The 18,626-nt window shown below is 24.3% G+C and overlaps 4 protein-coding genes across 11 annotated transcripts in view; 3 read left to right on the top strand and 1 right to left on the bottom strand.

Moving 5' to 3' along the window:
* Positions 1 to 3,476, bottom strand: part of LOC108001882 (uncharacterized) — a 67,424-nt gene extending 63,948 nt beyond the window's left edge. For all 4 annotated transcript variants that reach the window (XM_028668770.2, XM_017063154.3, XM_028668771.2 and 1 more), the window contains exon 1: positions 3,336 to 3,476. The gene's annotated coding sequence lies outside the window, so the exon portion shown is untranslated. The remainder of the gene's footprint in view (positions 1 to 3,335) is intronic.
* Positions 7 to 1,220, top strand: LOC133665767 (uncharacterized; the record flags this gene model as incomplete). Its single annotated transcript, XM_062072176.1, has 4 exons — positions 7 to 35; positions 112 to 283; positions 352 to 481; positions 1,139 to 1,220. Coding segments are annotated over 4 exons (387 nt in total), but the record flags the coding sequence as incomplete, so codon positions are not given.
* LOC133665766 (uncharacterized) lies at positions 2,081 to 2,834 on the top strand (the record flags this gene model as incomplete). Its single annotated transcript, XM_062072175.1, has 3 exons — positions 2,081 to 2,109; positions 2,186 to 2,357; positions 2,426 to 2,834. Coding segments are annotated over 3 exons (342 nt in total), but the record flags the coding sequence as incomplete, so codon positions are not given.
* A 21-nt stretch (positions 3,477 to 3,497) lies between the features above and the next one.
* LOC108001884 (protein pinocchio) overlaps positions 3,498 to 18,626 on the top strand; it is a 49,456-nt gene continuing 34,327 nt past the window's right edge. For 2 of the 5 annotated variants that reach the window (XM_062073020.1, XM_062073018.1), the window contains exons 1-2: positions 3,504 to 3,924; positions 6,187 to 6,362. In XM_062073020.1, coding sequence (XP_061929004.1) covers positions 3,842 to 3,924; positions 6,187 to 6,362 — 259 coding nt within the window. In that variant the 5' untranslated portion in view covers positions 3,504 to 3,841. Of the gene's footprint in view, positions 3,946 to 4,499; positions 4,532 to 6,186; positions 6,363 to 18,626 lie in introns of those variants that run through there. The other 3 variants (XM_062073022.1, XM_062073017.1, XM_062073021.1) reach the window with 3 other exon arrangements.

Genomic DNA, 18,626 nt, shown 5'->3' with positions numbered 1-18,626 from the left:
TAAATATATTCTCGTTCAAGAGAACGAGAGAAAAAGTATGAAACGAAATACGTAAAATATGTTATATATCGTATTTGTTAAAAATTGAATTTTAATTAAATATTATTACAGATCATATAAAAATGAAAATTCTTATCGAGAATATAGGAAAACATCTCGAAATAGAAGAGAAAGATCTAGAGAACGTTTATCGAACAATTATAATTATAGGAATAGCTATAATAAAAATTTATTTTATAATATAAATTATATTCAACAATTTCCTATTCCTATTTACTATGGAGTGAATATTTATTTTACTTATCTTCAATTATAAAAGAATATTTCTTAAAAATATTAAATTTTTATTAGAATTTGCCACCAAGACCAATAGTTAGACCTTGGGTTCCAATGCGGGGCCAAGTACCAGGATATAGGCATATTGGTCCATCATTTCCACCGCAATTTATAACTCGAAATAGATGTCCACCTCCAAATCCTAGTATGTTATGAATTTATATTAATGCACATAAAGCGCTATATTTTTTGTTTTATTTAGGATTTAGACCTATGTATTAATGAAAAATACGAAAATTTTATATAATAAAAAGTTAATGATGCCAACATATTGAATAATGAGATGACATTTCACAAAAAATAAAAATTTGTCATAGTCATATATCGAGATTGGATAATTAATGGTTCGAGAATCAAATAACTTGTACATCTTTTGTTCAAAAGAATTGTAAAAAATTAATAAAAAATATGAAATTTTTTTATAATATATTAGTTCATTAACATCACAACATCCACCACGATTTATTCCTCCAAATACATATAGACGTCCTCTAAGTCCTAGTATGTTATGAATTTATATTATTGATGCACAAAAAGTGCTGTATTAATTTTTCATTTTATTTAGAATTTGGATCTATGTATTAATGAAAAATATTAAAATTTTATATAATAAAAATTTAATGATGCCAACATATTGAATAATGAGATGACATTTCACAAAAAATAAAAATTTGTCATATATGATAACATAACTATTTAAAATTTAATATTTATTTAATATGTTCATTTTCTTAAATGATTTAATAAAAATTTTTATATAATTTAATTTATATTAAATTTATTAATATAATTTATTATTCAGGGAAAGAAGTTGTAGTAAAAACAGAAATAAAAAGTCCAAACAATATGAAAAATTAAGGACAGATAAAAAAGAAAAACTTTCACAAGAAAAAACAAGTCGCAAACGTTATTCTCGTTCAAGAGAACGAGAGAAAAAGTATGAAACGAAATACGTAAAATATGTTATATATCGTATTTGTTAAAAATTGAATTTTAATTAAATATTATTACAGATCATATAAAAATGAAAATTCTTATCGAGAATATAGGAAAACATCTCGAAATAGAAGAGAAAGATCTAGAGAACGTTTATCGAACAATTATAATTATAGGAATAGCTATAATAAAAATTTATTTTATAATATAAATTATATTCAACAATTTCCTATTCCTATTTACTATGGAGTGAGTATTTATTTTACTTATCTTCAATTATAAAAGAAAATTTCTTAACAACATTAAATTTCATTATTAGAATTTTCCACCAAATCCAATAATGGTTAGACCTTGGGTTCCAATGCAAGAGCAAATACCAAGATTTAAATATATTCTCGTTCAAGAGAACGAGAGAAAAAGTATGAAACGAAATACGTAAAATATGTTATATATCGTATTTGTTAAAAATTGAATTTTAATTAAATATTATTACAGATCATATAAAAATGAAAATTCTTATCGAGAATATAGGAAAACATCTCGAAATAGAAGAGAAAGATCTAGAGAACGTTTATCGAACAATTATAATTATAGGAATAGCTATAATAAAAATTTATTTTATAATATAAATTATATTCAACAATTTCCTATTCCTATTTACTATGGAGTGAGTATTTATTTTACTTATCTTCAATTATAAAAGAAAATTTCTTAACAACATTAAATTTCATTATTAGAATTTTCCACCAAATCCAATAATGGTTAGACCTTGGGTTCCAATGCAAGAGCAAATACCAAGATTTAAATATATTCTCGTTCAAGAGAACGAGAGAAAAAGTATGAAACGAAATACGTAAAATATGTTATATATCGTATTTGTTAAAAATTGAATTTTAATTAAATATTATTACAGATCATATAAAAATGAAAATTCTTATCGAGAATATAGAAAAACATCTCGAAATAGAAGAGAAAGATCTAGAGAACGTTTATCGAACAATTATAATTATAGGAATAGCTATGATAAAAATTTATTTTATAATATAAATTATATTCAACAATTTCCTATTCCTATTTATTATGGAGTGAGTATTTATTTTACTTATCTTCAATTATAAAAGAAAATTTCTTAAAAATATTAAATTTTTATTAGAATTTGCCACCAAGACCAATAGTTAGACCTTGGGTTCCAATGCGGGGCCAAGTACCAGGATATAGGCATATTGGTCCATCATTTCCACCGCAATTTATAACTCGAAATAGAAATCCACCTCCAAATCCTAGTATGTTATGAATTTATATTAATGCACATAAAGCGCTATATTTTTTGTTTTATTTAGGATTTAGACCTATGTATTAATGAAAAATACGAAAATTTTATATAATAAAAAGTTAATGATGCCAACATATTGAATAATGAGATGACATTTCACAAAAAATAAAAATTTGTCATAGTATATATCGAGATTGGACAATTAATGGTTCGAGAGTCAAATAACTTGTACACCTTTTGTTCAAAAGAATTGTAAAAAATTAATAAAAAATATGAAATTTTTTTATAATATATTGGTTCATTAACATCACAACATCCACCACGATTTATTCCTCCAAATACATATAGACGTCCTCTAAGTCCTAGTATGTTATGAATTTATATTATTGATGCACAAAAAGTGCTGTATTAATTTTTCATTTTATTTAGAATTTGGATCTATGTATTAATGAAAAATATCAAAATTTTATATAATAAAAAATTAATGACGCATATATTGAATAATGAGATGACATTTCACAAAAAATAAAAATTTGTCAGTATATCGAGATTAGACAATTAATAATTCGAGAATCAAATAATTTGTACATCTTTATATATATATATATAAAGTTTTTTTAATTATTTTTGTTAATATTTAATATTAGAAATATATATATGAATTATTATCAAATATTAATAAAATATATCATTTATTAGCGCCATCTCTTAAATGCTAAAAATATCTCATTAAATATTTATCTTTCTAGAAATATTCTAAAAGTAAGTTAGTGATTAGTTCAATACTTACTACACTTCTATATACTTATCATATTGCTTGTTCCATTATTTGCTTTTCTTGTGTCTTCTATATTTGTTTTATTTGCGGCACTGTACAGATGGCGCTGATTGCCGAAATTTTAATTTATTTCTATCCTTTTCCAGTTTATGCTCCTTTTCTATCTTCTTTTGACACGTGCCTGAAAAAGCATATATTAATAAATACAGTTTCATGAACACATTTTTATTACAAAATTATAATCTTAATCTTTAATATAAAAAATGTTAATATTATTATAGTAAATATTATATTTTCAATTTTATAATGAATCTGTAAAATGTAATACTTCATATGTGTCTGCAAGATATTGTGTAACAGAATATTTGTCTTACTTTTCATAATTTTATATTGAGATTTAATTTCATTTTTAACTACTAACAATTACAATTCTATTCTAAATCGAATTATTAATGTTAAGAATCACACTAAAATGATAAGTTAATTCTTGTGCTGTATTGAATAAAAAAATGCATTGAATGTTACATCTTTTCTATACCTCGTTTGTGATAAATTTTTCGCGCGATAGTGAGGTAAATTGTCAGTCGACCATCAACCATCGGTACGTGCGTGTTATAAAAACGTATTGTATTATCTATTGCGGAAATATTAAAAAATTCAGTGTCAATAAATAGTGAAATTTTAAAAAAATTAACAGATTAATTTTTTAAAAAATTAATATTTTAATATTATAAGGATTTACATAAATTATATAATTTATTAAATACATATATATATCAGTCTTATATAAATTTCCTTTATACTAAAAATAGTTTTATATATTAATTATAAATTAGTTTCATAAATTAATATAAATTAATTATCTATGATTTCAATTCTTAAATTGCTAATTGATAAAATTTTATAATAAAATAAAACTTTTTATTAATTAATATTTAAAAAATATTTTTTAATGAAATTTATAAAGATTTATTCATTATCTTTATTAATTTCATTGATTTTTTAAATAAATATTTGTAATTAATATTTAAAATAATTTAAACAATATTTATTCAGAAAAAATCTTAACGAAGTTTTGATATGTGTATTTAGTTAATATTTATATATACATATAATATAAAAAGTAGATTGTTGTATTGTTATTTTTATTTTATCTTTTAATTTATCAATATTATCGATTACAATTTTTATATGGATAAATGTACATTGTAAATATACATATGTATACGTGTATTATTATTGCAGATGCATATTGTTTTTTCTATTTTTCTTTTTCTTTTTCTTTATCTTAAATTTTATATTTTTATCTTATATTTTTTTTTATCTTAAATTTCTCTTTTTTATTTCTTTTTCAATTCTTATATTTCTATTTATTATTTTTTTTCGTTCCACAAAATTCTTGAAATTCATGAACTTTAATACTTAAAAACTTAAATTGATTTGATATGTCAATTGATATATCAATTATTATTTTTTATTATCAGATATGTTAATTACTGAATAATAAATCAATCTATAAGTTTTTGTATTTATATCATAAATATTTGCAAGGGTATTTAGTTACAAGCATACTTTTATTGTTCTATTTTTTTTATTTATTTATTTAAACTGATATCAATTTAGAAGAAATTAATTTAATTTCATTTATCTTATTAATTGCTATATGACAAAAAGATAATTATTTGAAATAGAGAATCGTCACCGATTTCAATAATTTTTAGATATATTATAGAAACATTTTGAACAATTTTTTACTTTGCACATCACTGCAACTTAGCCTTAGTTTTATAATATTTTTATAAAAGAAGATTACTATTATTACATAGAATTTCTTTTATATGTATATATCTTTGATTGCGTGTGTGTAAACATACGATCCTCTGTAAACACATGACGGCAGCAGGCAACTACGTTATAACGGGTGAACTAATTAAAAATCTATTTCGTAGATTATAATGAGCTTAAAATATTTCAAATCTAATGTTGACTTTGGACATTCGATCGCCCAAAGAATTGTTTTATATTTTATTTCTTTTTCTTTGAAATATGTCAAACTCAGCATTAAATTTGAGACATTTTAAATTCAACATAATCTAGGAGCAAATAGATTTTTAATCGATCTATTCTTTATTTACATTTTGGATTTTGCCCGTTATAATGTTTATAGTGGTGATATTTTTATATAAAAAAAATTATATAGAAATAAAATATAAGTATAAAAATAGGAAATAGCAAATATCTCAAAAACTAAAACAACAGTAATATGCAAAGAAAAAAATTGTTAAAAATCTTATTTTCTAGATACATAACCAAAAATCATGAAAATCGATAAGAATCCTCATATAATAATTGTCAAATTTATTCTATTGATCAATATATTGCAAATTCTTCTGTTATAAATATAAATCAAATTGAATTGATTGATTTATATTATGAACGATATAACACGTTGATGGTATTTAATGATATTTTATTTAAAAGAATAATCATTAATAATTTAAAACTATCGACTTTCTCTATGATCTAATGCATAGTATAATATGTGCATATACATTCATTAGAGCGTGAGATATTTCAATAAAATATGACTTCATATTTATTCAATATTTAGAACATACTTTATGATTTATATAACAATTCAAACAAATTTTCATAATTTAATAAATTTTGCGGACCATTTATCGAAGAATGAGACTTGATAAATTTATCAAAAACTTATTTTGAATAAATTTGCTTGATTGAATTTGATATATAATTATTTCATCCCAAATAAAAAATTGTTAATATTTATTTACCATAGAAATTATACATTTTTAATATTTCGATTGAATTCATGTGTATTTTAATCTCCTTTCTATCACAGATTTGATGTTGATTTGACTTTTTGTTTGGTGACTATGGAGAGTAGTATGACAGAATTCGAAGAAAACGTGTCCTTCGATATCGATGACCCGGACTTTGCACCATCAAATACTACTATTGCTCATAATATCCTTCGAGGCGTGCAATTCACTGACATTACATTTGGCGTCAATAAATGTGAGTACATTCACGGAACTATTGTTATTTATATTTATTATTTATATTAAATTACAGTATTATAAACTATTACAATGTTTCATTTTTTGTAATTTAAAAAATGTTTTTATTCTTATATATTTTAAGATTTATTTTATGATGATTTGATTTCAATTGCTATTTAAAATTATTTTTATTTAAAAAGTTCAACAAACTTCTTTCCATGTTGTTTTAAACTATTAATTAATTAACATTGATTAATAGATAAGACTATCAATTACAATTGATTAATCGTAAAGCTATAAGTTACACGTAAAATTTGAAACGATTTTCATGGTCAAAGAAGAAATGAATCATCACATTTTTTGTTCGTTAAGTCAATTTACAAATACATATATGTACACGTAACATATAATATTATTTGTATATGAATATAATATATTTTTGAGAATTTGTTATTATAATTGTTAAAAATTATTTTTATTATTGTTATTTTTATTATAATTTTTCTATTATATGCTTTTATTTATCGTTTAATATTTTAATTACTTTCGCAATCATTATTTTTATATATAAAATTTAATATCAATCATAATATAAAATAATTTCTAAATTTATAATTAATTAATTATAATAATTAAGAAGAATTAAGACTATCAATTGCATTAAGTCATTAAAATTATTAGAGGATTAAATCTTTCTTAGCATATCTTTTATTCTCATGAAATAATTCTAATTACATCAATTAAAAATTAATTCATGATTTATTAATTCAAAAACTATACATAGTTATATATTTAGATAAATAAATTTATTAATTTAAAATCGAATCATACAATGCATTATCATTCGATTCATATAAATATTCATATAAATATATATATATACACAAAAGCATAATTATCTTAATTCCTATCGGCCTATTATATTAGGAAGCAAAGTATGCATAGTTGTGCGACGGAAACTCGGAGAAAATTGGATCCACGTGGATATCAGTTTTCTTCCTGAGAAATCAACCTCGAGTCGGTGTGCCGTCATATGAACAAACGATTTCTTCAATCAATGTCTGGCGCGTGCAGTAATCGCTTAGATAACGATATTTCTTTGTTCAACTAGCGGATAAGATTCCGTTCCATCAAACAATGACAGTAACCTGTTGCACAGTAATAGCACTCAGATATGTCATTAATTTTCTTTTTCTTTTATTTCCTTCTATTCTATTATATTTTATTTTTAAACGTTAAAACTTTATTTCACGGAATATTAAAACTCTTGGATTCTATATTTTTTGATAGTACTCAACGTATATTATTCTTGTATTTGAATATTATTTCATAAGTCAAAATATACGATATATTTTTAAATTGAATTAAATGTTTTGTTTATATTTTAATAATTTTATTAAAATTTTTCATAAAATTAGGAATATTATTTAAATATTTGCTATTTATGTTTTATATATTTTCATTATCTGCCATTCATATAGTAGCGTCCTTCATTATCAACGATTTTATTTCTGTACAAATTATTACTAATAGATGGAGTTAAAAGTCTATATTTAAATATAAAATAAAATAATTTTTTTCTGATAAAATTTTATTTATTTTTATAATAATGTTAGCATTAATTATAATTTAGTTTATTTTACTTCAATAAATAGTACTATTAAAATACTCAAAAGTATTTTAAATATTAATTTCAATTATTTTCTTAATTTTATTTATTGCTAAATCTAACAACAAAATCTAACAATTTTAAAATTTTCTACGATTGGAGTTGAAAGTTTATCAAGACCCCCTGTGTACAATAACATAATTTTTAAACTCTTTTACGATAATGACTTTTTTCTATTGTAAATTATTCGCAATTTCTACTTATCAATAACGATAAAAACTGGCATTATATATGTAAAATTACATTCTCTCCTTCTAGATGTCATAAGTCTATTTGGATATATTTGATTTATTATAGTTTTAACTTTTTTAGATTATATGCAATTTATATTGATAATGAAAATATTCAAATGCCTTCACTTTACATTATTATAAAATGAAATACAAACAATATATTTTAAATTAAATTTAAAATATTTATTATCTTAATATTTTTAAAAATTAATATTATTAAAATAAATTTTCAATTTTTTAGAAATTTAAAAAATCTTATTTTATTGTAGTTGATATGTGTAGTTGAAACATGATTTTATTAAGATATGTTTTAATATTCTTTTTTACAAATATATTAAATCGAATCGATACGCTTTTATTTGTTGCACTATTAAATATTATTCATATTAGATTCATTTTACAATCTCCTAAACAGAGACTTATATTTTTTATTTTTTTTTCTGAAGATAAAAGCATTCTTTTAATCTTCATTTTGTTTAATTTAATTTAAATTTTATTCAGCAATTTTTTAAATAAAATCAAATAGAATAGGTATTATTACATTCTATTGTTATACTTATCTCTTATATTGTAGGAAAGTAAATAGATTTTTTAACACCTTTATAGATGCTGATTAAAAAATATTTTAATTACAAGAGATAAAGTCGAATATTTAGAATATCACACACATTATTAATATTAGAATCGTAACGACGCAATTCGTTCGAATTCCATTTAACGTATACACGACAATGTAACTACATTTGCGTTGCATTTTAAATCAATAATGGATCAATAATGATCCTTGTTTGTCACTCCACCGTTGGACAATCATTCGATCATTTAATCGAGCAAAATAATATTCAAAATGATATTCTTATTTGAACGAATTGCTTCAAATGATAATTAAATGCAATTTCAATTAACAAATATAAAAATCATCTATATCATTTAAATCATAGATTGAAACTAGTTACAAAACCTATAATTTTAATTAACTTTCAATTGATATTGCAAATATATATTGCAAGATATTGCAAATATTCTGTTCAATTTTTTTAAATAATGCTTATAAAAATTTATAAATTAAAATAAGTCAATATTTATGACGAAATTAATTCCTTACATATATAAAAATATTTTTGTTAATTCTACTTCCAATTTTTTTATTATGAATCTTATTAGTTTATGACCTTTAATCATCGTATTCTGACCAAAATCCATCTCTGTGACAAATCATAAAAATATAAATATATTTTTATGAAATCATAAAAATATAAATATATGATCATAAAAATATAAAATGTCCAAAAGATTAACTTTTATTCTGTAATTTATACTTATTCAAATTTTAATTGGTAAAAACCTCCAGCAAAAAAGTTCCTAATAACTTAATAAAAAGTTCCTATCGTCTAAGATCGAATGATTCCAAGAAATATCGAACCTCTTTTTTCTTTCTTCCTAAACAAGATTTTCAAGTACAACTTGACTTCGTTTCACGCAGTTACATGGAAAACAACATCCGGTTAACGAGTTTTAAATGCAATCGATTTGTTCCTTCGAAGTTGAACGATACCAGAGACGCCTATCTTTCAGGGCCGTGATTATTTTTAGGGAACTCTTGAGTTCGGATAGGAAATTCGCCTTGGTCGGCAACATATTATATTACATATCGGCATGGATTAAGAAACATGCAAAATTGCCAAAAATTATATTTAGTTCTTGTTATCTGATTACAAGATAACAACAGATGCAATATTAACCAACCTGAGGATTTGCTAGATTCATTCAGTCACGATGCGGTATTATGATGCATAATAAAAATCTAGTTCAGTGAACTTCGTGTCATCTGACGTCAATACGATTGTTTATGATAATTTATTTGATCGAAAATACTTAATCGAATAGTTAATTTCAATCAAGGAAACTAGAAATTGAAAGAGGAAAAGAAAGAACGATATTTTAAGGAAACAAATAAATAGCCAACCTAACCTCCAAATAGAATTAATTCGATTTAATTTTTATTTTCATTTTTCTTTTTTTCTAATCAAAAGAATTGATGCCATTTTTTAAAAACAATAAGCTTCATACAATTCAACTGTTTGGAATAAAGCCAATATAAAATATTTAATAAAAATATAAATCTCTGAAACAGTTGAACTTATGTATAGTCTCTTCTCGTTACAACCTAATTAATTTGGCAAACTGAAAATAAACCGATGTTTTGTCTATATATAAGTGCGACAACTGTTTAATATCTAAATATAAATTTAATTTATTAATCTCTGCATATGGAAGCACGAGGTTTTATTTTAAATAAATATACATAATATATTTTATGTTTTTAAACGAATAATATAAGTCTTTATATATATATAAGAAGATTTTATTATACAATTTGGTTTTACTAATAAAATTAGAAAAAAAGAATATTTTTGCACCATTTACGATATGAAATACTATGAAATTCGATAGCTGTAGAACTATTTTTATATTGAGTTTTATTCAAGACAAAACAATATATAAATAGTTTAGGATTATATAATAACAAAATATTGTAAATTTGAATTTCTGGCAGTGAATATTAGATGTCTTTAATAGTCTTTAAAAATGTTTCATATTTTATTACATCAAGTTATTATATTTCTGAATAAAATCTTGTTCAATTTGTTTTTTTTTTTTTGATAAATTTTAAGATTATGCATAATTAATAGAAGTTAATGAATAAAATAAATTTAATAGTCATTCTACAAAAAAAATTAACTATCTATTTGCATTAATGAAGACAATACATTTGAACAATTTTTTTTGAATTTCAAGAATTGATTTATCATATCTAAAACTAAATGAATTTATTTAAAAAGTAGAACATATATACATGAATGTATGTATTCTATACCATTATACTATTCTATACCATTTAAATTATGACCCTCGACAAAAGTAAGGTTAAATATTTTTCTTCTTTTAAGGAAATGGTCTATTTTTATGACTGTTAATTTTAATTTAATAAAAAGAAAGAGAAAAGTCATGAAATATAAATAATAAATAATAAAAAAACAATTAATTAATAAATTTAAAGTTAAAAAAATATATCACAATGAAAAAAATCAAAAATATAAGAGCAATAAAAATTAAATTTCTAAAAATTGTTTCTGAATGAAATAAAAGTTGTATTTCAAAATATATTCTCTCTTTGTTATTAATATTGTATTAATATTAAAATTACATGACGTAAATTGTAATAATCTACGTCAATATGTTCATGAATAAAAGAAAATAAATAGCATTGAAAATAAAAATTAGCAAATTTCATTTAAAACTATAATTTTTGAAAATCTATATTTCAGTCTTATAATATATAATATATTAAAGATAGAAAAAAGTAAAAAATATAAATCTCTGTTTAGAAAATTGTAATAGAAATCTAATATTTTTATCGATTATTTTCGTATTTCACGAAATACTTCACGATGAAATGATAAAATGTTTAAGTACTTAAAAATTTTAATTTTAATATGCATCTATTTCTTTAATATATGTTTAATTATGTTTAATTGCATATTTATCAAATTTATTATTAAATTTTTATTACTTTATTTTATTATTACTATTTAATAAATTAAGTTTTGTTTATATATTTAAATTAAAATTCTTTGATTTTTTTTTTTGATTGAAAATATTTTTTATCAATGAAAATAAATTAATTTTTAGATTTAGATATCATAAAACAAATTATTATATGACTTTCTTTTATATTCGATTATTTTTTTTCTGTATATAATTTATTTCTGTTTGGCATTATTCATATTTGTATCTTCCTTTGTTTTTTTTCCTAATCAAATTTTTTTTGGCCAATTAATTGCAGTTGCAGTGTAGTGTATCAGTTCAATGTAATTCCATTTAAATAATATCACAGATAGAAATATAGAAATATTCCAACGGATAACTCGAAGCAACGATAAAACAATAACAATTCACATGATTCCATAGTCCAGACAAATTTTTATTCTTTGTATGATATTGAAAATATGCAAATGCGTATGGCAATATAGATAAATTTACAGATGTATTCATTTCCTATCAAGTTCATTGAATTTCCTTTTTTAAAATTTCACAAAGAAAACTCATTATAAACATTCAATTATAGAGGACTTACTTTAAAGATTTAAAGTATTATTGAATCACGCTCGGAGTGCATTTCGAAGATACGATAAATTCCTAACGGAAAAAAAAATCGTTTTATTTAATCCCAATGTATATACTGCTTAATTAGAACGGCGAAAACCTTTTAATTGCACTGAATTGCTGTTATTGCGGCAATATTTCGATCTAATTGGCTCGAGTCACGGGTCGAGAAAATTTAATATGAAATCGCATTACTTTCAAGGCGATCGTGAAAGGAGGATACGATACATTTCTATCGAGATTATACATATACTATACAGAGCCATCTGGTTGTTCAGGCTAGGCTGTCGATTCGGGGCGGATCGTGAAACTCCGGTGGCGAGACGCAGCGCGGAGATGAGGCCGCGTGATCGCAACGTGTTCGTCAAATAATCGACCGGGCTCACACGTGATTCTTACACGATTCTTCTCGATTTCTTTCTTCTTGCAGCGATAACTATATATGTACTAATTATACATAACGGGGGAGAATCGTGCAAGCAATGTCTATCTATAAAAATTGAATATTCCCTTTGTTAAAAGTTTACAAAAGCGAATCTAGAAATTAACATTAAGCTTTCGCTTAATTATTCGCGTTCGATCGAATATAATTGTTCGATTTCTTTTAAAATTTCGCAATTTGTATATTATTATGTCGTTGTAACAATGAAACGAACAATTATAATTAATTTTAATAACCAGTTCAGAATTTTAATCGATTCTTAACATGTATGCTTTTTTTTTGTAAATCTTTAAAAAAAATGTATTAATGTTTAATTTTTTTTTAAGTATTCCAAGGATAAACGAATTTCTAATGCGAAGCATGTGAACATCTTTTAAACATCGATCTAATAATTATTTATAACTAAACGTCGCGACGCATCACCTTAGAATTTCATTACGTTGAATTATGCGGCCATCGTATATTTTATTTTAATGTATACGGTAATTATTTAGCGTTAACCAGAGAAAGTCAATTTGCATATCCACAGAAATTTTTAGGTTCAAACAATGTCGAAGCAGAATACGTTCTAGATGGTACGATTTGTTTTCACAGTATATATCTATACTTGCATATCTATGTTATCAAAAAATTATCAAAATATTATCAAAAATTTAAAATTCGTAAAAGTTTGTAATCTCTTGCTCGAAATCTCTGTTTTCTAATCTTTTTTTTATACATAATCCTCCTCAAATAATAATTTGCAATCCCTCTTTCTTTTTTGAAATCCCAAACATTTTTATAAAATAAAATAAGTAATGTTTTCATTTCTATACAATTAAATTTTCATCATGAAATATTTTATATAAATAATTATATAAAAATAAAAATAATTGTGACCATTCTTTTGATATTGCTTCACTACTCTTGAAAAATTCCTCAAGAATTATTTTCAGATATTTGTTTTCAGACACTGTAATTCGATATTAAACTTTGTGTGTCGTTTGATCGTTCGATCTCAGCCAATTCGACAAGCCAATCCAATTCGACAAATCGATTCTATTCTCTGTGAAACTTTGAAAAAAACTGAAGGAAGTTGGAATGTTTCATTTTGCATTTGCGGTTTACCGCAATAATAGAAATTTATGCACCTGAGGACCATTAATTTTTTTCATTCTTCCTAGAATGACTGACTTTCTTCGATAAAAAACGCATTGCAGAATCGTTGCCAAGAGAATCGATGATTTGCGCGCGCCACTTCTCTCTCTCTCTCTCTCTCTCTCTCTCTCTCTCTCTCTTTCTCTTTCCCTTCTCCCTTTCCCCTTTTCCTTTTCCTCGAATGCTAGTACACATTTATCTGTTCGTTGCTCATCGAAATTCTCCGTTTTTGTCATTTTTACAAATCGAACGAGTTATCAGACTCGTGGTTAACTCGTGTCATGTGTTCATTGGCCAATGAATGTCGAACGAACGTTTTCTGTTTACTATATTATATCATTGTACGAGGCAATAATTATTTATAATGCATCGAGTGGACGGTATAAGTCAGAGTTCGATGAATTTATTGATTATTCCGCAAGAAACTTCCACGGAGAAACTATTAGTTTCTCTTTTAGTCGGATAATGTAGAATTAAATGGGAATTTATCGTGAAATTGCACATTGAACGAAGAGAAAATTTGAAAGAGGTTAAATCTTACGTTCAAATAAAAGAAGGATTTAACTTCAATTTCAAGGTGGAGATATATACGAGATATTGCAAATCTGATACGAGGCAAGTTTGTTGACTTATGTTCGACCTAACAACTTCTTTCCAAGTTCGACTAAAATCGTTCAATGTCATTCCATGGATATTTGTATATGTACGTTTATTATTTACATGCGAAACTTTCAATTCTTTTCGTAGAATTTTTTTTTTAGAAATATTTCTCTCGAATCTAGATTAGATCATAATTGAAATCTTTCCACTTAAAATCATGATCGTTTTTGTTACACGATGTCGATCACCATGTCAGCTAGATAACAGAGGAAAAAACGAATAACCACCACCGTATCTCTTTTCATCACCATTCTAGTGAATTAATATTTCACGAAGATAAAAGAGCAACATGATGAAATTCGCGTTGAAACGGGACAATTCGCACGCCACGATAGCGGCAAGTGATTTTTTAATGAAGATAAGTCGAAACGATGGCGGCAGCCACGAAAGTGGAAACTTCCATCTGTGATGGATCGATCATGCAAGGGACTTAGACCTCCTGACCTTCATGGATGACCTCGTATTAAAGCGATTTTAGTCACGAGCCTGTCTCACGGGGGCTTCCGCCGCGACTTTTTTTCTGTTTACTTCCGTTTCGCTTGTTGATATCATGCCAGACTTGTCTCGTTTTATGGCCATCGGTTTTCCCAGAGAAAAATACTGGATTCTTGTTGATTGAAGTTAATAGATATAGGTAACCAGGTCTGTTGCCTGTTCACTTTTTCACAAAGTGGTGTGTTTCTCGAAGTTATTTCGTTTGAAGAAAAAAAAAAAAAAAAACTAAGAAAAACGATCAAGATTTTTTAATATTGACAAATTAATAAGTTAATAACAAGGAAGAAATTTTGAAGATTTTATTTTTTCCAATTTGAATATCGTTTGTGGAAATTTTTTGAAAAAAATTGTATGTGATTTAAGATAAAAATAGAAATGAAAAGAAACAAAAAAACGCAAGAAAAATTGTTGAATATTCGTCATTGCTTTTAATAAATTATTTTTTTTTTTTTTTTGGTCAGAATGATCATTTTGTCGATGTTAACCTTTGAGCGAATAATAAAAATAACAAGGAATTTTGATGATAATCGCATAGCATTGTGTCGAATAGCATAAAAATATACAAGAATGGTTTCTTTTAAATTTTCTTAAATTGATTATTTCTAGATAATATTTGATTTTTATTGCCATTGTGGGCAAAAAAGGAGACGAAATTTTTAATTAGAAATATTTTTAAATACGACGTAATCAAACATTAACGGAATTATCGATGCATTATAATAGTAATATTTAATACTTACTTCTTGCTGATCTGAACATCTTCTGAATCTTGAATTTCTTAATTCCATTTTATTATTAGTAACACTGTGAATCTTCGATATTTCTTACGATGCACGAAATAAGTTAAATGAGAAAATTTTATTTGAAACCGAGATAGGAAATAATTATTATGAATATTTAAAACTATGGAAAGAAAATTTTAAGAAGCAAAAATCAAAAGTAAAATAAGAAATAAGAATACTAATTATCGATTCGGCACACAATGACTCAGAACGAGCAATGATACTCGATATATAAATAATATTCGAATTATAAAAACGTTAAACATGTTTACAAATGACACTAATACAAAGAAAAAGGACGAGTCATGGTCAAATATGTTTTCTATAGATGCTTAAATGATATTAAGGAAAATGTTTAAACGTAATTTTTGAAAGCAAAATAAATAATAAAATATATAAATTGTATTTGACTTTTATACCAAGGATTAATTTACATATCATTTTCAATATGATTGACGTTCATTTCTATATACAAATTACTTAATTTATTAAAATTTATTAATAAAATTTATTATGATTAAAATTTATCGTTCTAATATTAATCTATCGCGGCACATGTTTTATCTAATATATGTGCATACATTTCGACGCATGGAAATTTAACAGAATGTTAAATGAAATTGAAAAAAAAAAAAAAAAAACGGCAAATTATATAAATATGTACGGTAGGTTTGCAAATTAGTTAATTACATCGTCTCATCTTGACTAATTGTAAATACTTGGAAAATGGTTAAAATTGATAATCAAATATTTACTTCCTAGCACGAGGCTCGCGCATCGATCCAACTTCTATCTCTTTCCTCGTGATAATTACCGAATTATCTGAAGATAATTGTGAAGGAGGCGATGTATACAGATAAATGGAATGTAAAATAAATACGTATGGAAGAAGGCGAAAGATTGTGATTAAGTTTATCGGTATTGTCAGATATAATGGCATTAGATAAAAGAACGGCGTAATAACGTATAGATATGTGCATATACATCGTGTCTTCGGTTATGTCATAGGACGCGAATCGCGTTCTTCTAACACGCGAGGTTGAAGAGAAATTCATTGGATTAAAATCTCAAGGTCAAATCAACGTTCGGGGTTAATAATGCACGGGCGGTTAACTTCGTCGTAGAAAACGATGAGGAAAGAATATACACTCGCTTCTAGAAATTCTAACAACATTGCTTCCTAATCTCTCCTTCGAGTTGTGGTTCTCTTTCGAAATGTTAGAATAAAAATATTAGAAATAGCGATTTCTTCTTTTCTCTTATAAATTTTCTACGTAAGATAAGAAAAATTTTAAAAGTTTCTTTGTCGTGGAATGATTAGCGATATCGTTTTTTTTTGGACGATTAAATTTGACTGTAAAATTCTGAAAAATAATTTTTTTTTAATGAACACTCTTTGAGAATGAAAATGTTCACTTTTTCAGTCATGAGCAATCATTCTCGATATTCATTTGTGAAAATATATATTCTTGAAAGAAATCTTCCCGAATTTGGAAACACTGTTCCAGAAAGTTCTCGAAGTTTGATAAAGAAGAAAATGTTGGAAGAATACAATAGATTGTAATTTCAAAAAAATGGAATAAATCTTAAAGATATTCTAACAAAATGTTCTTTGATTGAAAACGAAAATAGATTTTACATTATATTTAATACATCTTCCGACGGTGACAACCAATCACATTTCTCTAAATAATCTGAATAATAAAATACTACTTTATAATCATACTCATTAAAAAATGAATATATAAAATGATTTATATACGATAAAATAATTTATAATCAGACTCTATCAATAAATTGATTTAATATTTTAATCGATAAATATTAGTATTTTTATTTAAGTATGAAGAAAAGGTTCAATTTTCATCATTATATATATTATAAAAGGAGGTTGAAATTTGACACAATTTGAGTGTCACTGATGTAAAACATTTTTATATTGTTGAGACAAAAGAAGGAGAAATAAAAAACAAAAACATGATCGTATTACTTCGTGCTTCGTGTTTATATATAGATACATTTTTTCTTTGTAAACATGAAAAAAGTGTAACGACACCATCGTGTTTCTATGTTCTGTTTCTTTGTTTGTACTTACCATTCTCGCTTGTTAATCCAACAACCTTGAATCCAATAATCGAATTAATCGAGTTTTGACAAGAAAATCGTTTCAAGGTTCTTGATTGGCTCGATCTCAGACGTTGGTCTAGCCAACGTTATTACCATCGTGCAAGAAAATGATATAACATCGATTCAAATGCGAACGGCAAACAAGTACCTTTGCCGATTGCGCGATTATTTTGCGCTTCTTCCACGAGTCGAATCTCGTTACGAAAGATGTAAATGCGCACCAATTTTTCGATTCGTCATTTCCTTTATCGACTGTCTCCATAAATACGATCGTTAATATTTTTCTGTTTGTTGATATTGCATCATATTTGATATTGATTATAATTTAAATAATAAATAGAATCGTGAATTCATGCTTGCGTGATGATTTTTTTTTATGATTTTAATATAATGTAAATTTTACTTTTAAATTTTAAAAGAAAATAAAGAAATTTGGAAAACTGTGGCCGTGAATATATTAACAGAAATTAATAATAACAATTGATATCGGTAAATTTTAATATTTTTTTTTATTATTATACGAATAAATATTTAAAATTTAGAATAAATATTTAAAATAAATTTTATC

The sequence above is a fragment of the Apis cerana genome, linkage group LG3, assembly GCF_029169275.1.
Source record: "Apis cerana isolate GH-2021 linkage group LG3, AcerK_1.0, whole genome shotgun sequence".
Classification (NCBI taxonomy): domain Eukaryota; kingdom Metazoa; phylum Arthropoda; class Insecta; order Hymenoptera; family Apidae; genus Apis; species Apis cerana.
Note: the sequence above shows the minus strand (reverse complement) of the source record. Positions and strands in the feature narration are given on the sequence as shown.